General features: G+C 40.2%; 1 protein-coding gene across 6 annotated transcripts; it reads left to right on the top strand.

Annotated features, from left to right (window-relative positions):
• Nucleotides 1-249: 249 nt before the first annotated feature.
• Nucleotides 250-17,310, top strand: VAMP4 (vesicle associated membrane protein 4). Of its 6 annotated transcripts, none has more exons than XM_084866009.1 (9): nucleotides 250-405; nucleotides 1,115-1,210; nucleotides 3,296-3,418; nucleotides 4,339-4,385; nucleotides 7,526-7,576; nucleotides 9,296-9,396; nucleotides 10,389-10,468; nucleotides 13,292-13,343; nucleotides 16,746-17,310. In XM_084866009.1, the coding sequence occupies exons 3-9, from the start codon at nucleotides 3,353-3,355 to the stop codon at nucleotides 16,772-16,774; spliced, it is 426 nt and encodes a 141-aa protein (XP_084722135.1). In that variant the 5' UTR covers nucleotides 250-405; nucleotides 1,115-1,210; nucleotides 3,296-3,352; the 3' UTR covers nucleotides 16,775-17,310. The 6 variants fall into 6 exon arrangements, with proteins under 6 accessions (XP_084722135.1, XP_084722134.1, XP_084722133.1 ...); XM_084866010.1 differs by lacking the exon at nucleotides 250-405 and adding an exon at nucleotides 714-920; XM_084866008.1 differs by lacking the exon at nucleotides 1,115-1,210 and having other exon boundaries at nucleotides 253-405.
• The last annotated feature ends 1,401 nt before the right edge of the window (nucleotides 17,311-18,711 follow it).

The raw sequence follows: 18,711 nt of genomic DNA, 5'->3' as shown, positions 1-18,711 counted from the left end.
TTCCTTCTAAAGGTCTCATCAGCCCCACCCCGAGTGACTGATCGCAGCTGCCTCCGCCTACTCCCGACACCACGCCGTGTCGGAACGGAACCTCGCAAACCAGTTATTCCTCCCTTAAAGCGCCTTATGACCCGAGGAATCCGGATCCGAATCAGCACCTGCCGCCGGATCCTCCCTTCCCTGGGGAGAATCGACTCCTTCGACGATCGTCGCGGCCTGGCCCCGCCCCCGCCCCCCGCCTGGCGCCAGGCCGCGGCGCGGAGCGCCAATGAGCTCGATCAGCGGGGGCGCAGCTGCGGCGGAGCGGCGGGCGCCGACTGGGCGTCCACTGCCTCCGCTCCCCGCCTCCTTCCTCGGCTCCCGGTTCCCTCCCGCAGCCGCCCCGAGACCTCCCGGGAGACTCAGGTACGGGCGCCCGCCTGGTCTCGGAGAGGATGGTGGGAGGAGGGAGGCGGAAGGAATCCGAGACGACGCCCCAGTCCCGCAACGTCCGCGTCAGGCCTGGGGCCCCGGAGGGTGACCGGAGCGGGCGCGGGTGGAGGGGGTCCGGGGGGGGGGGGGAGACCAGGGTGCGGGGAGGAAGGGTGCGGGGAGGGAGTGGGCGTCGCGGGCCGAAAGCACCGGAGGTTGGAGCGGACCTGGTGCGACAGATGGGCGGGGGAGGAGCCTCGGCCGGAGGGCCGGGCCGGGCCGGGATTTAAAAGGCTCCGTGTGCGGGGACTGGCGAGCGCGGGCGGTCCCTGCGCTGACAGGTTTGGTGAATGGCGGCCTCTCCGGGCTGCGTGAGAGTCCAGGCGCCGGTGTCCCGGAACCTGCATCCGCCTCGCCTGCGGGCGAGAGACGGGGAGAGGAGTCAGACCCTGAGGGAGTGGAGGCGGGGACCGGGGAGCCCTCGGCCTGTGCGAAATGGAACACACAAGGTGGCTTGTTATTATTTCTTTTTTCTTTTCTTTTTTTTCTTTTTTTGCCAACATTTACTAAACAACAGGTTAGGAGCGTGTTAGGTGCAACGCCCCCGAAGAGAGAGCGCGCTGCCTCTTCCAAAAATGCATGCATTGTAAACGTGGGAGGATGGCATAGGAAGCAGACGGCGATGACATTTTTTTTTTTTTAGGTGAATTGTGCACCGCTAATCTGCCCTCCATGCTAAATTGCATGCTGAAGACTCTTGTTTACATCTACATCTAGACACAGACACCTGAATGCATGCGTGAGGTTTTGTTTTGTCTTGTTTTTCAGACATCTTCTTAGGAGAGCATGTATAAGTATAATTGCTAAGTATGGTGGTTGTTTTTTTTCTATGAGTGGTTTGGTACAGATATTATCCGTTGCCCTGTGGTTCATGATGCGTAGTCAGTGAATCTGCCTGCTGCTTTGCTGTTGGCTTTTTTTTTGTTGGTCAGACGCCGGTTTCTTGCCTTCCCGAGGCTGATCCTTGGGTTATGGGCTCTGAAGATGGGTCTTGCTTACCATGAAGCTTGTAGCTTCACCGTGTGTTTCATCAAGAAGTTATGTAAATCTGCCTGTTACGTGCTTTGAGAGGTTGAGGTAGCCTCTTGGTGGGGTTTTACATGCAAACAAAATGCGGGTGTAATAAAAAGCTCAGTCCTTCAGGTTGCTTCCTGTGTCATTTGTGGGTGAGTTTTTATTTCGTTTTGTTTTTTCATGCATTCTGTAACATTTCTGCATGAATGAATTATTCTGAAATCAAGGCCAGAAATATTGTTGAATGAACTCTAGAGTTGTTTACTCAGGTGGCAAGTATTTGTTTTTGTGGGTTTTTGTATTTTTTTTTTTTTTCTTAACACGTGGTTAAGTTTCAGGTTCTGGAGCATTTCTTATTCAAGAACAGTTTCTTACCAATTTGTTTTGACAGGAAGCCAGCTTCAAATCTTACTTTTATTTCGTTTTTGAAACTGGACTGTGGGCTTGTTTATTTTTTTACATTATAACATTCACCAACAAATTGATGTCCAGCTACAGTTAATTTGAAGCTCTTCAGATTCTTCCTGCGGAAGGGGGAAGAGGGCTGCTGGATTATTATAGGGAAGTGGTCTTTCTAGGACACGACTGTGTAACCTGCTGGCCCACTAACCGAATAAATATCACAACTGATCATGCACAGCCATGATTAATTGAGGCCTGTGCTTCGGCCATGTCAATGGGCAGAGTGGCTAACAATGTTAATTGCTTCTCTTTACTAAGCCTTGGCTTCCCTGTAGTTTTCTAGTGCCTAAGAGTAGCAGGAAATGCACATAAATCCCTGAGCACAGTGCCCAGCTCACAGTAAAACTTTGGGCACTCATCATTCATCCATCTTCTGGTCCAAGAATCCGAAAACGAAAACGCATACCTGCATACGTCAGCTTTTTCTGGAGAAAATTTTGAGTATGTTGCAAACTCAAGCGTGTTCCTGGAAAAATCACAATGCATATTAGCGTATATAAGGAAGTGAGACTTTCTAAAGGGGAAGAAGAATACTGGTTTTGTTGAACAGTTCTTACCAAACATCACTTTTCTTGCAACACCCAGTGCTATGCTTCAGAACAGGATGTTCGAGTTTACAGGATGCTTTTGCATGTATTATCTGAGTAGACCCTCCCAATTCCATGCAGAAGCCTAGAAAATACTGTTTCACACATGAGGGAGCTGAATCATTGTTCAAACAACTAACCTCAAGTGAGCACTGGACGTGTTCCGCTGACTGCTCACTCCAAGTAAAAATCCTAAAGCAGTGGTCGGCAAACCAGGGCTCGCGAGCCACATGCGGCTCTTTGGCCCCTTGAGTGTGGCTCTTCCACAAAATACCACGGCCTGGGCGAGTCTATTTTGAAGAAGTGGCATTAGAAGAAGTTTAAGTTTAAAAAATTTGGCTTTCAAAAGAAATTTCAATGGTTGTACTGTTGCTATTTGGCTCTGTTGACGAATGAGTTTGCCGACCACTGTCCTAAAGCATTCAGTGTCTCACTTTCAGGGACACACCTCCTATAGTCCTTTCCTTCATGTACAGCCTGCTTTTTCATTTTATAAAACTTTGTCACTCATTTCCTCCACGTGTTCTCCTAAGAAAATTACATCCATTTTTTCGTGATTTTTTTTTTTTTTTTTTTTTACTATTTCTTATGTGTTGAGGCCCAGCAGGGAGGGCCCTGGAGAGGAGCAAGTGAGGAGGGAGTAATTGGAGTCAGAGAAGGAAGGAGGCCCCTCACGATAAGGCCGTGGCCTCTGTGGTAAGTGCTTTCTTTGCCTTCCACCCAGACGTCTCAGATCCAGTGAAACCTATTTTTCCTTTAAGGCGGTGAGTCCTTACTCTGCTGGGACGTAGAAGATACTTCTAGAGCAAAAAGAGAACATGCCTCCCAAGTTCAAGCGCCACCTGAACGATGATGATGTCACCGGTTCTGTGAAAAGTGAAAGGGTAAGTTCAGAATCTTAAGTTTTTAAAAAAGACTAAAACCGTTTTCATTCCTGTTACAAGTACTTTGTTTTAGAAAGCTTTAATGTTTATGGCTATATTCTAATCCCTTTGTTTGTCACAGAAAACATTAAAAAGTAGTATACTTAAAATGGTGACTTAATTGAATTCTCCTTCCGTTGCAACATCTTGTAAACAGATGTTGGCTAGAAAATGTTGAATTCTAATCATGCATGATTTTTTTTAAGAAAAAATTAATTCACATAAATCCATCGGGGCTTTTTCTGCACTAGCCGGTCCCTCTGCTTGCCGTGAATACTCCTCACCCTGATCTTTGGTTGGCTCTTTGTTACCGTTTGGATCTCAGCTTAAATTTCACCCCTGGAGAGTGATTTTCCTGGACAGCCTAATCTCATTTAATCTTCCTGTCTCTTTCTATCCCATCTCTGTTTTAATTCTCTGCATAGCAATTATCACTATCAGATATTTTCCTATGAGAGCTCAAACCTTGTCTGTGATCTTCAAAGCCAGTGCGTGGTCCTTAGAACAGTGCCCAGCACAGAGATGCTCAAACATCTCTGTTGAATGACAGCTGAATAGAGGAAGGCAGGAGAAGGAGAAGGGACTTGCTCCTCCCAACTGCCCTCTGTTCCTTGGTCCACACCGGCTCAGTGACCTTTCTGCCTCGTGGTCAATCATAGGATTCCACTATTAGAAGCATTTTCTTCCAAAAGTCTGCCCATGTGGTTCTACAATAGATCTTTCAGCTTCCATTGAAGCCCATGCAATTACTTTCCCCCTGGAAGCTTGGAGTTCAGAAATTCCACCAGGACAGAACTTGTTTTATTACTCCTGACAGTGTGTAAGCCCTGAAATCTGAAAACTCAAATCATTTTCTCTCTCTCTCTTTTTTTTTTTTACAGAGAAATCTTTTGGAAGATGATTCAGATGAAGAAGAGGACTTTTTTCTGTACGTTTTTTAACAGCTTTATCGGGCTTAAATTGACATATAATGTATACACTATGAGTTTTGACATATGTACTGTATACTTGTGAAATCATGACCAAAATCAAATAATACACAGCGCCATCATGTTCAAAGTTTCCTTGGTTCTCTTGGTAATTTCTCATTCTCCCAATCTCTAGGGAATCACCGATCTGCTTTCTATTTCTATAGTTTGTACTTTTTAGAATTTTTTTATTATGAGTGGAACCATACATTATGCTTCTTTTTTTACTGACTTCATTCATCTGCATAATTATTTTGAGATTCATCCATGCTGTCACATATATCAGGTTTGTTTCTTTTATTTCTGAGTAGTGTTCTATTATATGAATGTTCTGCAGTTCATTCTTTCACTCAAGATGGCTATTTGGAGTAGTTGTGCTTTTCAGCTGCTATAAATAAGGCTACTATAAACATTTTCATACAGATTGTTTGGTGTGAACATCTGCTTTCATTCTCTTGGGTAAATAGTTAGGAGTAGAATGGCTGGTGTATATGTGCAGCTATATTCCAAAATGGTGGCCCATTTTATATTCCCATCAGCATTGCATGAGAATTCTAATTGCTCCAAATTCTCATCAGCACTCTATATGGTCAGTCTTTCATTTTAACCATTCTTGTGGGTGTGTAGTGGTATCTCATTACACTTTAATTTGCATTTCCATAATAACAAATTAGGTTGGACATCTTTTATGTGCATATTTTTCATCCCCATACCTTTATTTTTTAAATTGTTTTTATTGATTTTTTAGAGAGAGAGAAACATGGATTGGCTTCCTTCTGCATGCCCCCTACTGGGGATCAAGCCCCGAACTGGGGCATGTGTCCAGACTGGGAATTGAACCGGTGACCACTTGGTGCACAGGATGACAATCAGTTGAGCCACACTGACTGGGCATCCTCACATCTTTTTTTTAAAAGTACATGTTAAAATCTTTTGCCCAATTTTAAATTTGTCTTCCTAGTAAGAGCTTTTTACACTAGAGCTTTTCAAGAAAAAAAGTTCCTTATCAAATACGTTGTACAAATATTTTCTCCCAATTTGCAACAAAATCTCTTCATTTTCATAACAATATCTTTTTTAAGATCCAAGTTTTGATTTTGATGAAATAAATTTATTAATTTTTTAAAACTATTTTTGCTTATTTAAGAAATCTTTGCCAATCTCACTAAGATTTTCTTCTATTTTTTTCTTAGGAGTTTTATAGTTTTGCCTTTTACATTTAGGTTTATAATTTACTTTAAATTATCACATATGGTTGAGTTAAATAAAAAATATTTTTTTTTATTCTTTTGGCATATGTCTATCTAATTGTGCCACCACTATTTGATGAATTGGTTATTCTTTTCCCCCATTGAATTACCTTAATAATTTGTCAGAATTAAGTGACCCGATCAATCCTTTGGAGTTATGTTTAGAAAGGACTGTCATAGCCTGTGTTTGTATTTGCAGATAGGAAGGAGGACATACTGTTGTAGCTTACTCTGAAAATTAACGTAGAGATGATCTTGAGAGGAACCATCTGTCTTTCTCTTTGTTATAATGTGAAGTTTTTTGTAAAAGCTCCCCCCCCCCCAAAAAAAAACAACATTTTATAAAAAGTGATTGACAACCATAGAGCATTGAACAGAAAGAGCCTACAGGATATAAAACAAATCCAATTACCGGGAATAGTATCATTTTTTGCATGGAGGGCAGATGAAGTGGGAAGATAGTTTCCTACAGGTGACAAGATTTCCATAGAGTCACAAAACGAATTGCCGATAATGCTGATTATGGTAAGGAGCCTTAGTCTACTCTACAGCAATAGCTACCTGTCAAAAAAGAACTCGGTATTGGAAAGACGGCCAGATGGTTTAGTTAAATAAGTGGTTACCTGAATGAGGTGTAGACACCCTTGTGGGAAACACGAACTCTCCAGGCAGCAATTTACCACGGAAGGTCCACTCCCAGCTCATGCTGTGCGTCTTCAAAGGGCTGGACAACAAAACTAGCACACGTGTCCCAATACAACTCCCACACCCTGTGGTTTTGTCTGCATTGGAAGGGGGACACATCAAATAAAGTTCTTGAAATAATTGTAAAAATGTAATCAACACCCATGTTTATTGCAGCAATATTCACAATAACCAAAAGTTGGAAGCAACCAAAGTGTCCATCAGTGGACAGAGAGATAAACAAAGTGTGATATACATAAAGTGGACTTTAGTCTTAAGAAGGAAGGACATTTTGACACGCACTACAACATGGATGAATCTTGAAGATATTACGCTAAATGAAAGAAAGCTGGTCATGAAAGGATAAATTTTACATGATTCCACTTACATTATGTGCCTAGAGTAGTTGAATTTATAGAGCACAAAATAGAACAGAGGCTGCCAGGGGCTGGGAGGAGTGGGGACTTGGGAATTAGTGTTTAATTAGTACAGAATCTATTTTCTTTCTAGTTTTGTAGCTTATATCTTATTCTCTATCATCAGAAGAAGAACAATTACTTAAAATACCTAAAAGGTTTTGGTTTTTTTCCCCCGGAATTTTAAAAAGGGTTAATTAAAATGATACAGCATTTTACTATAATAGAGAATGATTTGAGAAATGTTGATATTTTCAGAGTCCTGCAAAATTTCCCTTTAGCTTAAGTTTCAGAGAAGAAATCAAAAAACATACTTTAAAATTTTTAGCGTTTTGAATGGATTGTTCTCTGTATCTATCCCTGATAATCAGCATTCCATAATGGTGAATTCAAGGTGAATGTACTTTTTAGTTTTCTATAATTGATCATAAAGCTATTCATACTCACTGGCATTGTAGTTGTTATGGTATTACAAAGTTTAATCATAGAGCATCCTGTGTGTATATAAACCCAAATTTCCCTGGAAGTTATAATATTCAGAAGAATTAGGTTAATTGTGGCCAGCATTAAGTGCTAATGAAGGACAGACATGATTACATATCATTCAGTTCCAACAGTACCTGTAAATGTGGTGAATGACCTTATGGTGAATGACCATGTCTAGGATTTAGTTTGATTTTGTGTGTTTTCTGTTTTTTCCTTGTTTTTAATGCTCTCATTATTTATATGCACTTGGCATTTTGTTTACAGACGGGGACCATCTGGACCAAGATTTGGACCTAGAAATGATAAAATTAAGCAGTAAGTTTCTGAGATACTCATTTGTTTAAGTGATTATCATCTTTCTGTGTGGACCAGACGGGGGCAAAGTACATAACGTGTGAGTCATGTCTGGCTGCCACCTACATTTGTAAATAAAGTTTTATTGGAGCACAGCCATGCCTGTTTGCTTTCTTATTATCTAAGGCTGCTTTCAAACTACAATGGCAGATATGAGTAGTTGTGACAGAGAACTGATGGCGGCAAAATCTAAAATATCTATTATCTAACTGGCCCTTTATAGAGGAAATTTGCTGAACCCTAATAGAGACAAAATATAACTGCTGGGTTTTAAAACCCAGTAATTTTTATTTTTACAAAGCTACGTCTGACTTATAGCTAAGGAAATGCAGTTCCTGGTTCTTGGTTTTTCTTAAATACCTTATATCAAATCTATTCATTTAGCACAATCTTAAGGTCTATTTTGTTGTTGTTGTTGTTGTTTTTATATATATATTTTTATTAATTTCAGAGAGAGGAAGGAAGAGGGGGAGAAAGGTAGAAACATCTATGATGAGTGAGAATCATGGATCAGCTGCCTCCTGCACGCCCCACACGGGGGGTTGAGCCTACAACCCAGGACCCTTCAGTCCACAGGCTGACACTATATCCACTGAGCCAAACTGGCTAGGGATAGGCTGCCCTGATTTTGAGTATAGATGGCACATCATGGGAAAAAGATACTGTGATGGGATATCACATTTTTTATGAAATACTTGGACCAAAATCAGGAAGCTGCTGGTGTGAAAAAATATGCCCACTGATCCTAGCTCATGGATTCTGAAATATAGAACCAAGGTACCAACAAATTGGTTCAAGTACTAAACGGGATGTTTTTATTTTCTGTTGCTGTGTAACAAATTGGCCTGACACTAGCAGCCTAAAACAGGACACAACTGTCACCTCAGGTTTCCCATGGCTCAGGAGCTCAGGCACTGCATAGCAGACCCTCTGCACAGGGCCTCAGAGTCCTGAAATCAAGGTATCACCATGACTTATTTCACAAATTAATATAAGGTAGTTTTTGCCTAGTGACTGGAGTAACAGGGGGAAAGTAGACACTTAAAATAGTGAACATGTCTGTGTTGATGTACTCCAACACAGCGAGAGTAGGCAGCTGAAAACCAGTTATTAAATTTTTGAATATATATTAAATCTTCATTGAACAGCCTGAGTTAGGACAGAGCAGGCCCTCGTCACCTGATATAAAGGAGGAAATTATAGTTTTATTCTAAAGAACAATATATAGGTTTCCGAGTTGCACCACTGGGTGCTTCAGACCTTCCCAGGCGTTGCCAGTGTCTTAAACACTGTTTAAGTGGAAACCGAGGAGCAGTGAGGAAGAGAGTTTTACCCATTGAGAGTCATTGCCCTGGAGCAGACCTTACATTTCCATTTGGGAGACGGTGTTTTCATGAGCCCCTAACATACGTGGGCAAACTCCTTCGTTAGTCCTAGTGTGCGAGCTATACAGCACGCCGAGGGTACAGCTGAGTCCGTGTGACGCCTCAGCTCCCGCTGAAAAGAAAATGGAGCTGATAGGTCAGAGTCAAGCTATCTGACTAAATGCTTCAGTACTTTCACATTTCATAGTTGAATAATTCTGAGAATTTTCTCTTTTCCATCATGTCTAATGAAAGTCAAAAATTATAAAATCCTCAAGAGAAAAATAAATATTGTTAATCCTTTTTTTTAAACTAGTGTTCAGAATCAGGTGGATGAAGTTATTGATGTCATGCAAGAAAATATTACAAAGGTCATTGAAAGAGGGGAGAGACTAGATGAACTCCAGGACAAATCAGGTACAGATATTTTATGTATTTCTTGATATTATTAACCGATGTTTTAATAGTGTACTTCTCTCATTTTTCTAGCTGAAGTTTAGGAACATGTGACTTAGAAAAATAGTAGTATTTAGTTCTTAAACGGGCAACTGATATGTTTTCACTTTAGCTTTTTTTACTTTAAAATCATCTTGTGTTATTTCTTCAAGTGATCCAGAATGGAAAATTTAAAAACTCATTGTTGAAGAATTTGAGTGGCCTGTTTTTCTTTTTTCCTGTTACATTGATGTGCTTTGTATTTCTCACCTCCAGGAGAGGTCTGATCATGTCAACACTTAATTTCAAATCTATCTGATAGTTTTATCTTTTCTTCTCTGGTAACATGTTAGTCTCTGTGCCTATAATAGGTTCTCAGATATTGTTTAAATAATAAGTAGCTGAATATATGACTAATCTTTCATAGAGTTGTTTAAAGAAAAAACTTAATTCTAAAATTCATATTTTTTTGCTTCTAAATCAGTCACTTTTGGTGTCTTCTAAGAATGTAACCTTCACATGTCAATTTTTTCTGTAGATGTGCCAAGTACTTGAATTTTTAAAATTTACTTTTTAAAATGTATCTTTATTGTTGAATGTAATACAGATGTACCCTTCCCTGACCCATTGACCCTTTTAGCCCACCCCTGTCCCCCAAGTAGCTAAAGAGTATTTTCTTACCAGAATTCATAGGTTTCTTTGAAAGGCTTAAGGCCCTGGAAAGACTTTTCTTAATGTTATAAATACGATTGAACAAAGTGACCAGCAGTTTTTTACTTTTTGATTTTTTTTTTTTTTTTTTACAATACAGAATGTCAAAGTTTGTGGTGGAGGAAAGGGAAGGTGTTATTTTCATGCTTAAAAGAGAATAAATTTGCAGAAGTAGAAATTAATATTTTCTTGTCTTTGTGTGACTAGATAAAAGAATCCTGTTATGTCGTTTAATCCTTCTCTCCATCCTCTATGTGATATAGAAAGCTTGTCGGATAACGCAACTGCTTTTAGCAACAGATCCAAACAGCTTCGACGGCAGATGTGGTGGCGAGGATGCAAAGTGAGTGAAGCAGAAGCTCGTGGGAAGATTGGTCCGCACCTATGTGCTGTTCAGTCAGGAAGGAAAGGGCCCCTGGATTATAAGCCCAGTGAGGACAGATTCTGTGGCTGCCTCACTTTCCATTATGTCTTCTGAACCTGGGCCAAACGCAGTTAACATATGCTGAATGATAATATTGGGTGGGCAACTAAGTAATTGCGGATTTTTTAAAAATCAAAGACAATTTTTTCATGGAACTAAATAACTTTATTCTGTAATGTATAGCCCATTTTGATCAATGACCTTTTGCCATCTTTCAAGCAGCATCATAATCCCACGTTCAAAAAACTTCTGGTTTTTATTAGCAAAAAACTGAATCAGGTACGATTTGACATCATCATCATTATTGAAATTTTTACCATTCAAGGAGTTTTGTAAAGATCAAAACAAAAAGTAATCAGATGGTGCAAGGTCAGGACTATATGGTGGATGTGGCAAAACATCCCAACCAAGCTCCATTAATTTTTTCCGAGTGACCAAGATGTCTGTGGCCTTGCATTGTCATTGATGGAATACAACACCTTTTCGATTTGTCAATTCGGGCCGCTTTTCTTCAACTGCATTGTTTAATTTCGTTAGTTGTTCAATGTAGACATCAGAATTGATCGTTCGGTTGGGTGGTAAGAGTTCAAAGTAGACAATTCCTTTGTAATCCTACCAAACTGATAACAAAACCTTCTTTTGATGAATATCAGCTTTTGATGTTGTTTGAGTTGGTTCACCTGGCCTGCTCCACGATCTTTTCCACTTGATATTGTTGTAAACAACCCATTTTTCATCGCCAGTTATCAGTCGTTTTAAAAATGGATCATTTTCATTACGTTTCTTTAGCAAATCGCAGCTGCTAATGCGTTGCGTTAACTGTGATTCTTTCAGTTCGTGAGGGACCCATGTATCGAGTTTTCGAACATAGCCAAGTTGTTTTAAGTGATTTTCAATGCATGTATGTGATACATGAAGCTTCTCTGCAATCTCACGTGTTGTACTGTGACAGTCCGAATTGATTATTGCTTTGATTAGGGCGTCATCAACTTCAACTGGACGACCAGAGCGTTTTTCATCTTTGAGTGAAAAATCACCAGAACGAAATTTGGCAAACCAATTTTGACACTGCCGTTCTTTTAAGGCTTCGTCACCATAAACAGCACATAACTTTTTATGAGCTTGCGGTGCGTTTTTCCCTTTGCGGAAATAAAAAAGCAAAATATGACGAAAATGTTCCTTTTGATTTTCCATTTTTCAACGAACGCCAAACGAAAACTACAAAACAGATCAAAAAACTTTTTTTACTGATTAACAGCTGAATAGCCAACTATCAAATAACAAAATGTGTTTTACATTTGTACTACGTCTGCAAACCTAAAAATTCAACTGAAGCCATATATGCATGAAACCCGCAATTACTTAGTTGCCGACCCAATAGTTTGGGAACAGAAATAACTAAAGGAATCAAACAATGCTTAAAAAGTTGTTTTCATGGATTTCTTCATAAACAGTTACATTTTATTAATAATGTGCTACCTCTAAACATAAATATTAATTTCTCTCAGAATTTATTATGAGTATGTTTTGGAGCAGCCAATAGCATTACATACAGATATTAATAAGGTAGAACGAAAGCTAAAGAAAAATATATTTCTTGAAAAAGGGATAAAAGCAGTTTATATGTCAGAAGATGGCAAGTGTAGCTAAGAAAAAAATTCCTCTATTATTATTCCAGAGAAATAATAAAAGAAAAAATAACAAGGAAAAAAGAGAATTGTTATATACCAATATATTTCTGCAAAACACTTGCTGGAAATGAATTTACTTTTTTTTTAATATTGAATGATTGCTTGCTTGATTGATTTCAGAGAGAAAGTAAGAGGGAGAGAGAGAAATATCAATGATGAGCGAGAATCATTGATATGTTGCCTCCTGCACACCCGGTACTGGGGATTGAGCTGCAGCCTGGCATGTGCCCCAACCAGGAATCACACTGTGACCTCCCAGTTCATGGGTCAATGCTCAACCACCGAGCCACACCCACCAGGCCTGAACCATCTTTAATCAATCATCTGTGAAAACCCTTGATTTTAACTCATCAGAAAAATCGTTTTATAATTTATGCATTTCAGGATTAAATGAGGAATATGACAATATTATAGAGAGAAATGCTGTGAACTTAAAATTTCAGTCAGCTCACTAAGGACTAACCTTAAGATTTCTCCACAACTGTGAAACTGACAGAGAATGCTCTCAGCCACACTATTTGTCACATAAGGTTATTCATGGAGAATCTAAATTCCCTTCCTCAAACAGATAAAAGTACCAAGAAGAGAGTAAGGGGAGCCAAAACAGAATTCTCACATCCTTTGAGCAAGGCTACACACATGCTGCCTTGTACTGTATGTATGAGATCATTTGTGTTGGATGCCGGTGCTGTTTATCCTGTCCCGATTCAGCTTTTTAACAGAGTTGGTAAAATGCCGTGCTTTTCCCGGCCTCTTATTAAAAGTGAGAACAAGAAGTCCAGGTCCATGGAGACTGATTACTGTCCACTGGGCAGTGAGTCTTGAACAGAAAATTCTGGGCAAGCAAAACCCTTAAATTGGGGGGACCCTGATTATTAACAAAAAGATGCTAATAGACAGCAAGGTCACATGAAAAATTCTATTATGAAAGCTTTTTAAGGGATGAGCCTCTTCACTGATGAGTTGGTATAATATGGTAAATAACGGCAGATAGTCGAATAAAGTCAGGATTAATATTAATATCTTTCTTACGCCTTTTTGTGTGTTGTAGATAAAAGCCATCATGGCGTTGGTTGCTATTATCCTTTTGTTGGTGATCATCAGTAAGTATTTCCTGGATGGTTAATTTTGGGGGTTTGTTCTGGGGTTCATTTTAATTCCCTTTTTAATTTGTTTTCAGTTGATGTGGTCTGACTATCGGGATTGAGTAATGATTTCTGACCCCAGTCAAGAGCTCTTAGCCTAAACTCTGTGATCTCTGAAAATGCTTCCAAATTGTATGCAAACGCAGGGCTAAGTGCTTTGTTTGAGGCCAAATATGGCTACTATTACACCAGGACCACAGCTCTCATCTGCTTATTATCAACCAGAAGGAATGGCAGCTTGCATCTCTTAGTATTGTTGGAAGGACAAATCTAGATAAGCTCTTTAGATGAATGTTTTTTTTGTTTCTGTTTTGGATTTGAGCTTGATTTCAGTCATTAATATTCTTTTAAAGTAAGATCATTTTTGATCTCTCATTTTCTCCAAGGCCTCTTTCCCTGTGTTTACAGGGACTTTATGAAGATTTGGAAAGTGTCTCAAAATAATCATTTGAAAAAATCCATGGTAATATTCTCTTTTTAAAGTGAAAAGAGTTTTGTTGCAAAGAAATTGAGCCGATCCTCACCCATTCTAGGTTTGTGGATTCTGAGTTTGTGAACTCACCTGCTAGTGGAACAGTGATTTGTTACCCACCTCAGTACTTGAGCTGCGTTTGGTCATTGTATTCAGAGCAGTGAAAACTGAGTCCCTGAGGCGCACATTCCCAGCTGATGTCTGACAGGCCATGCCATCTTCTAGTGTTGCTCTCACATGTAAACGAGGTCCTTCCGGTGAGCGGTGAGCGCCATGTTTCTCGCAGTTGTGCATTTCGTTGGCGGTCTCACTGTTTAACGTGGCCCTGGGTGCAGTGCTGAAGTGTCCATATTGCTGAGTGCAGCCAGGCTGGGATGTGCTGGAAGGAGAAAATCGACCGTTTGCTAGGCTCCACTTAGGTCTCGGTTACCATGCTCTGAGCCATGAACTCAATAGCATATATTACACAGGGTGTCTTTCAATAAAAAGGCAATGTATTGACCGGTTGACAAACTGTGCCCAGGGGCCTGCAGGAATTTAACCCTGTATTTCCTATAGGAGCAATGGGTTAGTGTTCACTAATTCAGTGTTTGTGGAGACTTTATAGAACATAATAGTGCAGATACCAAGATGCAACCATACACTGTGGTGGTGATAAGCAGGGAACTGCCACGGCCAAACAAAGAAAGGGTTTGTGGAGCCAAGGGCTCGCCAGGAAAGGACTGGGCCCTGGGCGTGAAGTCTGAGCCAGCAGCAGGGCTGGAGCAGAAGACAGGCCCCTGTCCTGGAGGGACAGGCTGTCGGTTGTGCTTCATGGAGGCAGCAGCATCACTAGCAACGTTACCATTGTAAATGGCAGGCTGACATGACGGGGCCAACGGTCTTATTACAGCACAACTGACAAAGAAATGTGCTCTTCTCCGCAACTCCTCACATTTACGATAACTAGAATTGCAAATGATAATATCAGGACATTGTAGATACTTGGCAATTTTACATATAATTTCAAAAAGAACATTCATTTTAATAAGCTATGCATAAATACCACAGGTAGTTTTTTGACAGTGCTTTCTGCTTCCATGTAATTTTAACATAGCACATAGGCCTGATTAGTTTAATTTCCTCTTTTGTAAAGAGAAATTTCTTTGAAGTTTTTCAGAGCCCATTTTAGATAAAAACATGCGCGATTCAGCCCCATATTTCTTATACTTATAGCACTGGTCCAGGTTCCTACAGAGGATTTGGGGGAGGTTTGGGGCTTTTGACTTCCCATAATTTAAAAATTTTGTTCTTGATCAACCAAGGCCAAGGAATTGCTTTGGGTCTGAAATGTGCTAATTTTGAGTGCCGCTCCTAGGTTGGTGGCTCCTCTCTTATGTGACTCAGAGGAGCCTGGGCAACACGCAGTATTCAGGAGGCTGGGATACTTGGGTGACAAAGCCCTTGTGTCTACTGACAAGCCGGAAATGTTCCTTCTAACCCTAAAACCGGGAGTATGTTTTCTTGTTGGGGACCCTGTGAGACAGCTACATATCTCAGACAATAAGTAGACACTTATGCAAATGTTTCTCATCACCTGGAAACACCCCTGAGGGGCCAGAAGTAGCAATGGTCTCTCTTTTTTGGAGTGAAAAATCACCATCTTATGATTTCAGACCTATAAACTAATGGTGTCAGTCCATCATTAGAACTCAAGCTGTAATTGCATCAAATGGCCACAAGATGTCACTATAAGCTCAGTTAACACCCACCCACCCCCAAGTGAAAGTGAAAAACAAAGACATATTGATGAATATAATAACATCATCATTAAAATAAAACTGACTTGAGGGTGCCCCTCGTAACTCACCCCTTCCACGTGGTACATATCTAAGACGGCCTCTTACGGATCTTCGTTGAGGCCCAGTAAAGCTATGTCCGTCAGCCTCACTGTGTGAGCACCACGCTCATCTCAGAAGAGTCGCATCCTTTTCTGCTCCTTGGAAAGATTGAGTTCCACAACTGACAAGATACGTTAAACAAAAACTTCGTGGCTGAAGACTCTGTTAAAGCAGGTGCTAGCCAGGAAAAGACAGGTCCTGGGTATGAGGTCTGAACCGCCCGCAGCTACCCACTGACAAACCATCTCCTCCGTCCCTGCTGTCCTGCTGAGACATAATGCAGGGCATCTCAGAACTTTCTGCTTGTCCTCAGAAAACTAGAAAATGTGGAATAGCGTGAAAAAGAAAATACAGTTCAACTGTGATCTTTCCACATAGTGATAACTACTGTTAACATAGCTATCACTTATATTTTAAGCCTTGTCCTACTAACATATAAACATGTTTTTAATAAAAAACTAAGATTACACAGACTTTTTATTAAGTATTTTCTCATGTTATTTATTTTTAAAATATTTCAGCAGCTGTATGCTAAGATTCAGCATAATCTGTTTAATCAAAATGCCAATGCTTGACATTCAGGTGGTTTTGTGATTATTTTATTTTATTTTATTTTATTTTTTAATATATTTTATTAATTTTTTACAGAAAGGAAGAGAGAGGGATAGAGAGTTAGAAACATAAATGAGAGAGAGTCATAGATCAGCTGCCTCCTGCACAACCCCTACTGGGGATGTGCCCGCAACCAAGGTACATGCCCTTGACCGGAATCGAACCCTGGACCTTTCAGTTCGCAGGCCAACGCTCTATCCACTGAGCCAAACCGGTCTCGGCGGTTTTGTGATTATTTTAGCTTCTCCGTTCTCATTTGTTATCTGTCCTTTCAGCCCAGAGTTAGTCCTCATTACCTACTTCCCAGTGGACACAGCTGCATTTAAGAGTATTATTTCTAACATGGCATGTGGATGTGATTTTGACGTGTTCTTTTTTCGCCTTTTTCTCTTGCAGTACTTACAGTTGTGAAATACCGCACTTGATTTGATGAGAGAGGTCTTCATTAAACAAAATCTGGGACAATAATAATAATAATAGATTGCTGCATAATTTAAATGAAACCCATGTATATAACTTTCAAAACTTCTTTTCCAAGAAACTGAGAGGCAAGTATCACTTCAAACTGGAGCATTGAGAATGTCCGTTATCTTTTTTCCCTTCTGCTTTTAATAATTATGTTCGAGGCCAAGGCAGCCAGCCTGTTTTGCCGCATCCCAAGGATCTCATTTGAAAGAAGATACTTGCCCATTCACTGTCTGTGTCCGTAGTTCAACACTGATACGAGACTTGCGACTGTTCCTGCAGTGGCTTGAGGACTTGCACTCTCACATTAAGGTGGGGGGTCAGGAAGCCTATGTTGCCGTTCCATCAATACTCCATCAACGTAAGATTCTTCTCACGTTACAGTTGCTTTGCAAGCAATTTCCACGTTTATGGGTGTAACAAAAGCTAAGTGTTGTAAATGCTGCTGCCTTCAGCTGTATCTAAAAACATTCCAGTAAATCTATTTTTGACTGTACACGGGAATGTGTAGTAATTTCTTGGTATTTGAATTATGGAAATGGGGATTTTAAACGGTGTGAAAATAATAGTAATATGGTGCCATAAAACTGGAGATAATAAAAGTGTTGGAGAACATCGCTGTAGTTTTTGAAAGTGTCCACCGGCCACCATCACAAGTCATGGTCTGGTCTCCCTCGTCAGCCCCCAGTAAGGAGGGACCAGTCCTAACAGAGTAGGTGAGGTCCCCGGGGAACTCACGCCCTGATTTTACTCTCACTACTCTCCTCTGTAAGCCCCCCTAACCCTTGTACCAGAAGTGCTCATGGAAGCAAAGTCATCTGCCTAGAATTTGCTGTTTTTGCAGCATCTGATCATCCCCTGGGAGATGCATGTTGAACAATCAACTATTAATTCAGCCAACAGTAATGAGCACAAAGTCAGGAGCTGGGTGATCAAATGCTAGGGTCACCATCACTCTCAGTCTGTTTTCAGAACAATGAGACACGTTAAGTTTATGGAAACATGCCAATGCATAGAGTAAAAATGAATCCTCTGTTGTGTTGAGAAAACTTCATAATGAAGTTGCAGGTTATACACAAACTTGTGCCCTGCACATTTGACATATGTCAGTCTCAATTTGAAATAGGGTTCATAGAAAAGGCAATTGTTTTTAGGGGAGCGTGATTCTGTATAGGTTTTATTTTGGGGGGCCATTTTAATTCAAAAAATGTATGAAACATACAACCCTTTAAAAAAATGCTATAGGATTAGCACTAAGAAGCAAAAACGTTCTGTTTAAAATGGACCGAATTTTGAAGGGAGGAAGTAGATTAAGAGATACTCAGACACCTGCAAGTTGTGAAAACCTAAATATAGTTGCTAAATTTTACAGTTTACTGAGGACAGTTAAAAAGAAAGGTCATACATACTATGGAGTGTTGTTGCTGGTGTCTCCACTCTTTGTAAACGCCAATTAATATAAATAACGTGATAAATACGAAATCTTCTGACCAAATAGGACTCCCAGGAAAAGGAACATCTTACAGTTTTTGTAGCACATACAGTTCAGTAGTGGAAATGTTTTAACTGAATGGACAGAGTTCTAGCGTGTGTGTACGTTTTTTGTGGTTTTTTTTGGGGGGGGGGGGGCGGAGGTGGAACTAGACTGATCAGTGGTTACTTTTCCATTAATTGGTGTAAAACTCTGGTTCCTCCATACCTATTAGTGAAGATGAAGGTTATTTCTCAAAAAATCCATATTTCCAGTGTTTTTTTAATAAAGTATGCTACTTTTAAAGAAATATAAAATTATTTTTTTTTAATTTTAACCATAAAAAAATAAAGGAACTGTTTATGTGACTATATATTGTGTGTGTGTGTGTGTGTGTGTGTGTGTGTGTGTGTGTGTGTGATATAG

Source organism: Pipistrellus hanaki, assembly GCF_964339955.1.
Source record: "Pipistrellus hanaki genome assembly, chromosome: 18".
NCBI classification, from domain to species: Eukaryota; Metazoa; Chordata; class Mammalia; order Chiroptera; family Vespertilionidae; genus Pipistrellus; species Pipistrellus hanaki.
The sequence above is the reverse complement of the archived record's forward strand: the minus strand, read 5'-3'. Positions and strand labels throughout refer to the sequence as shown.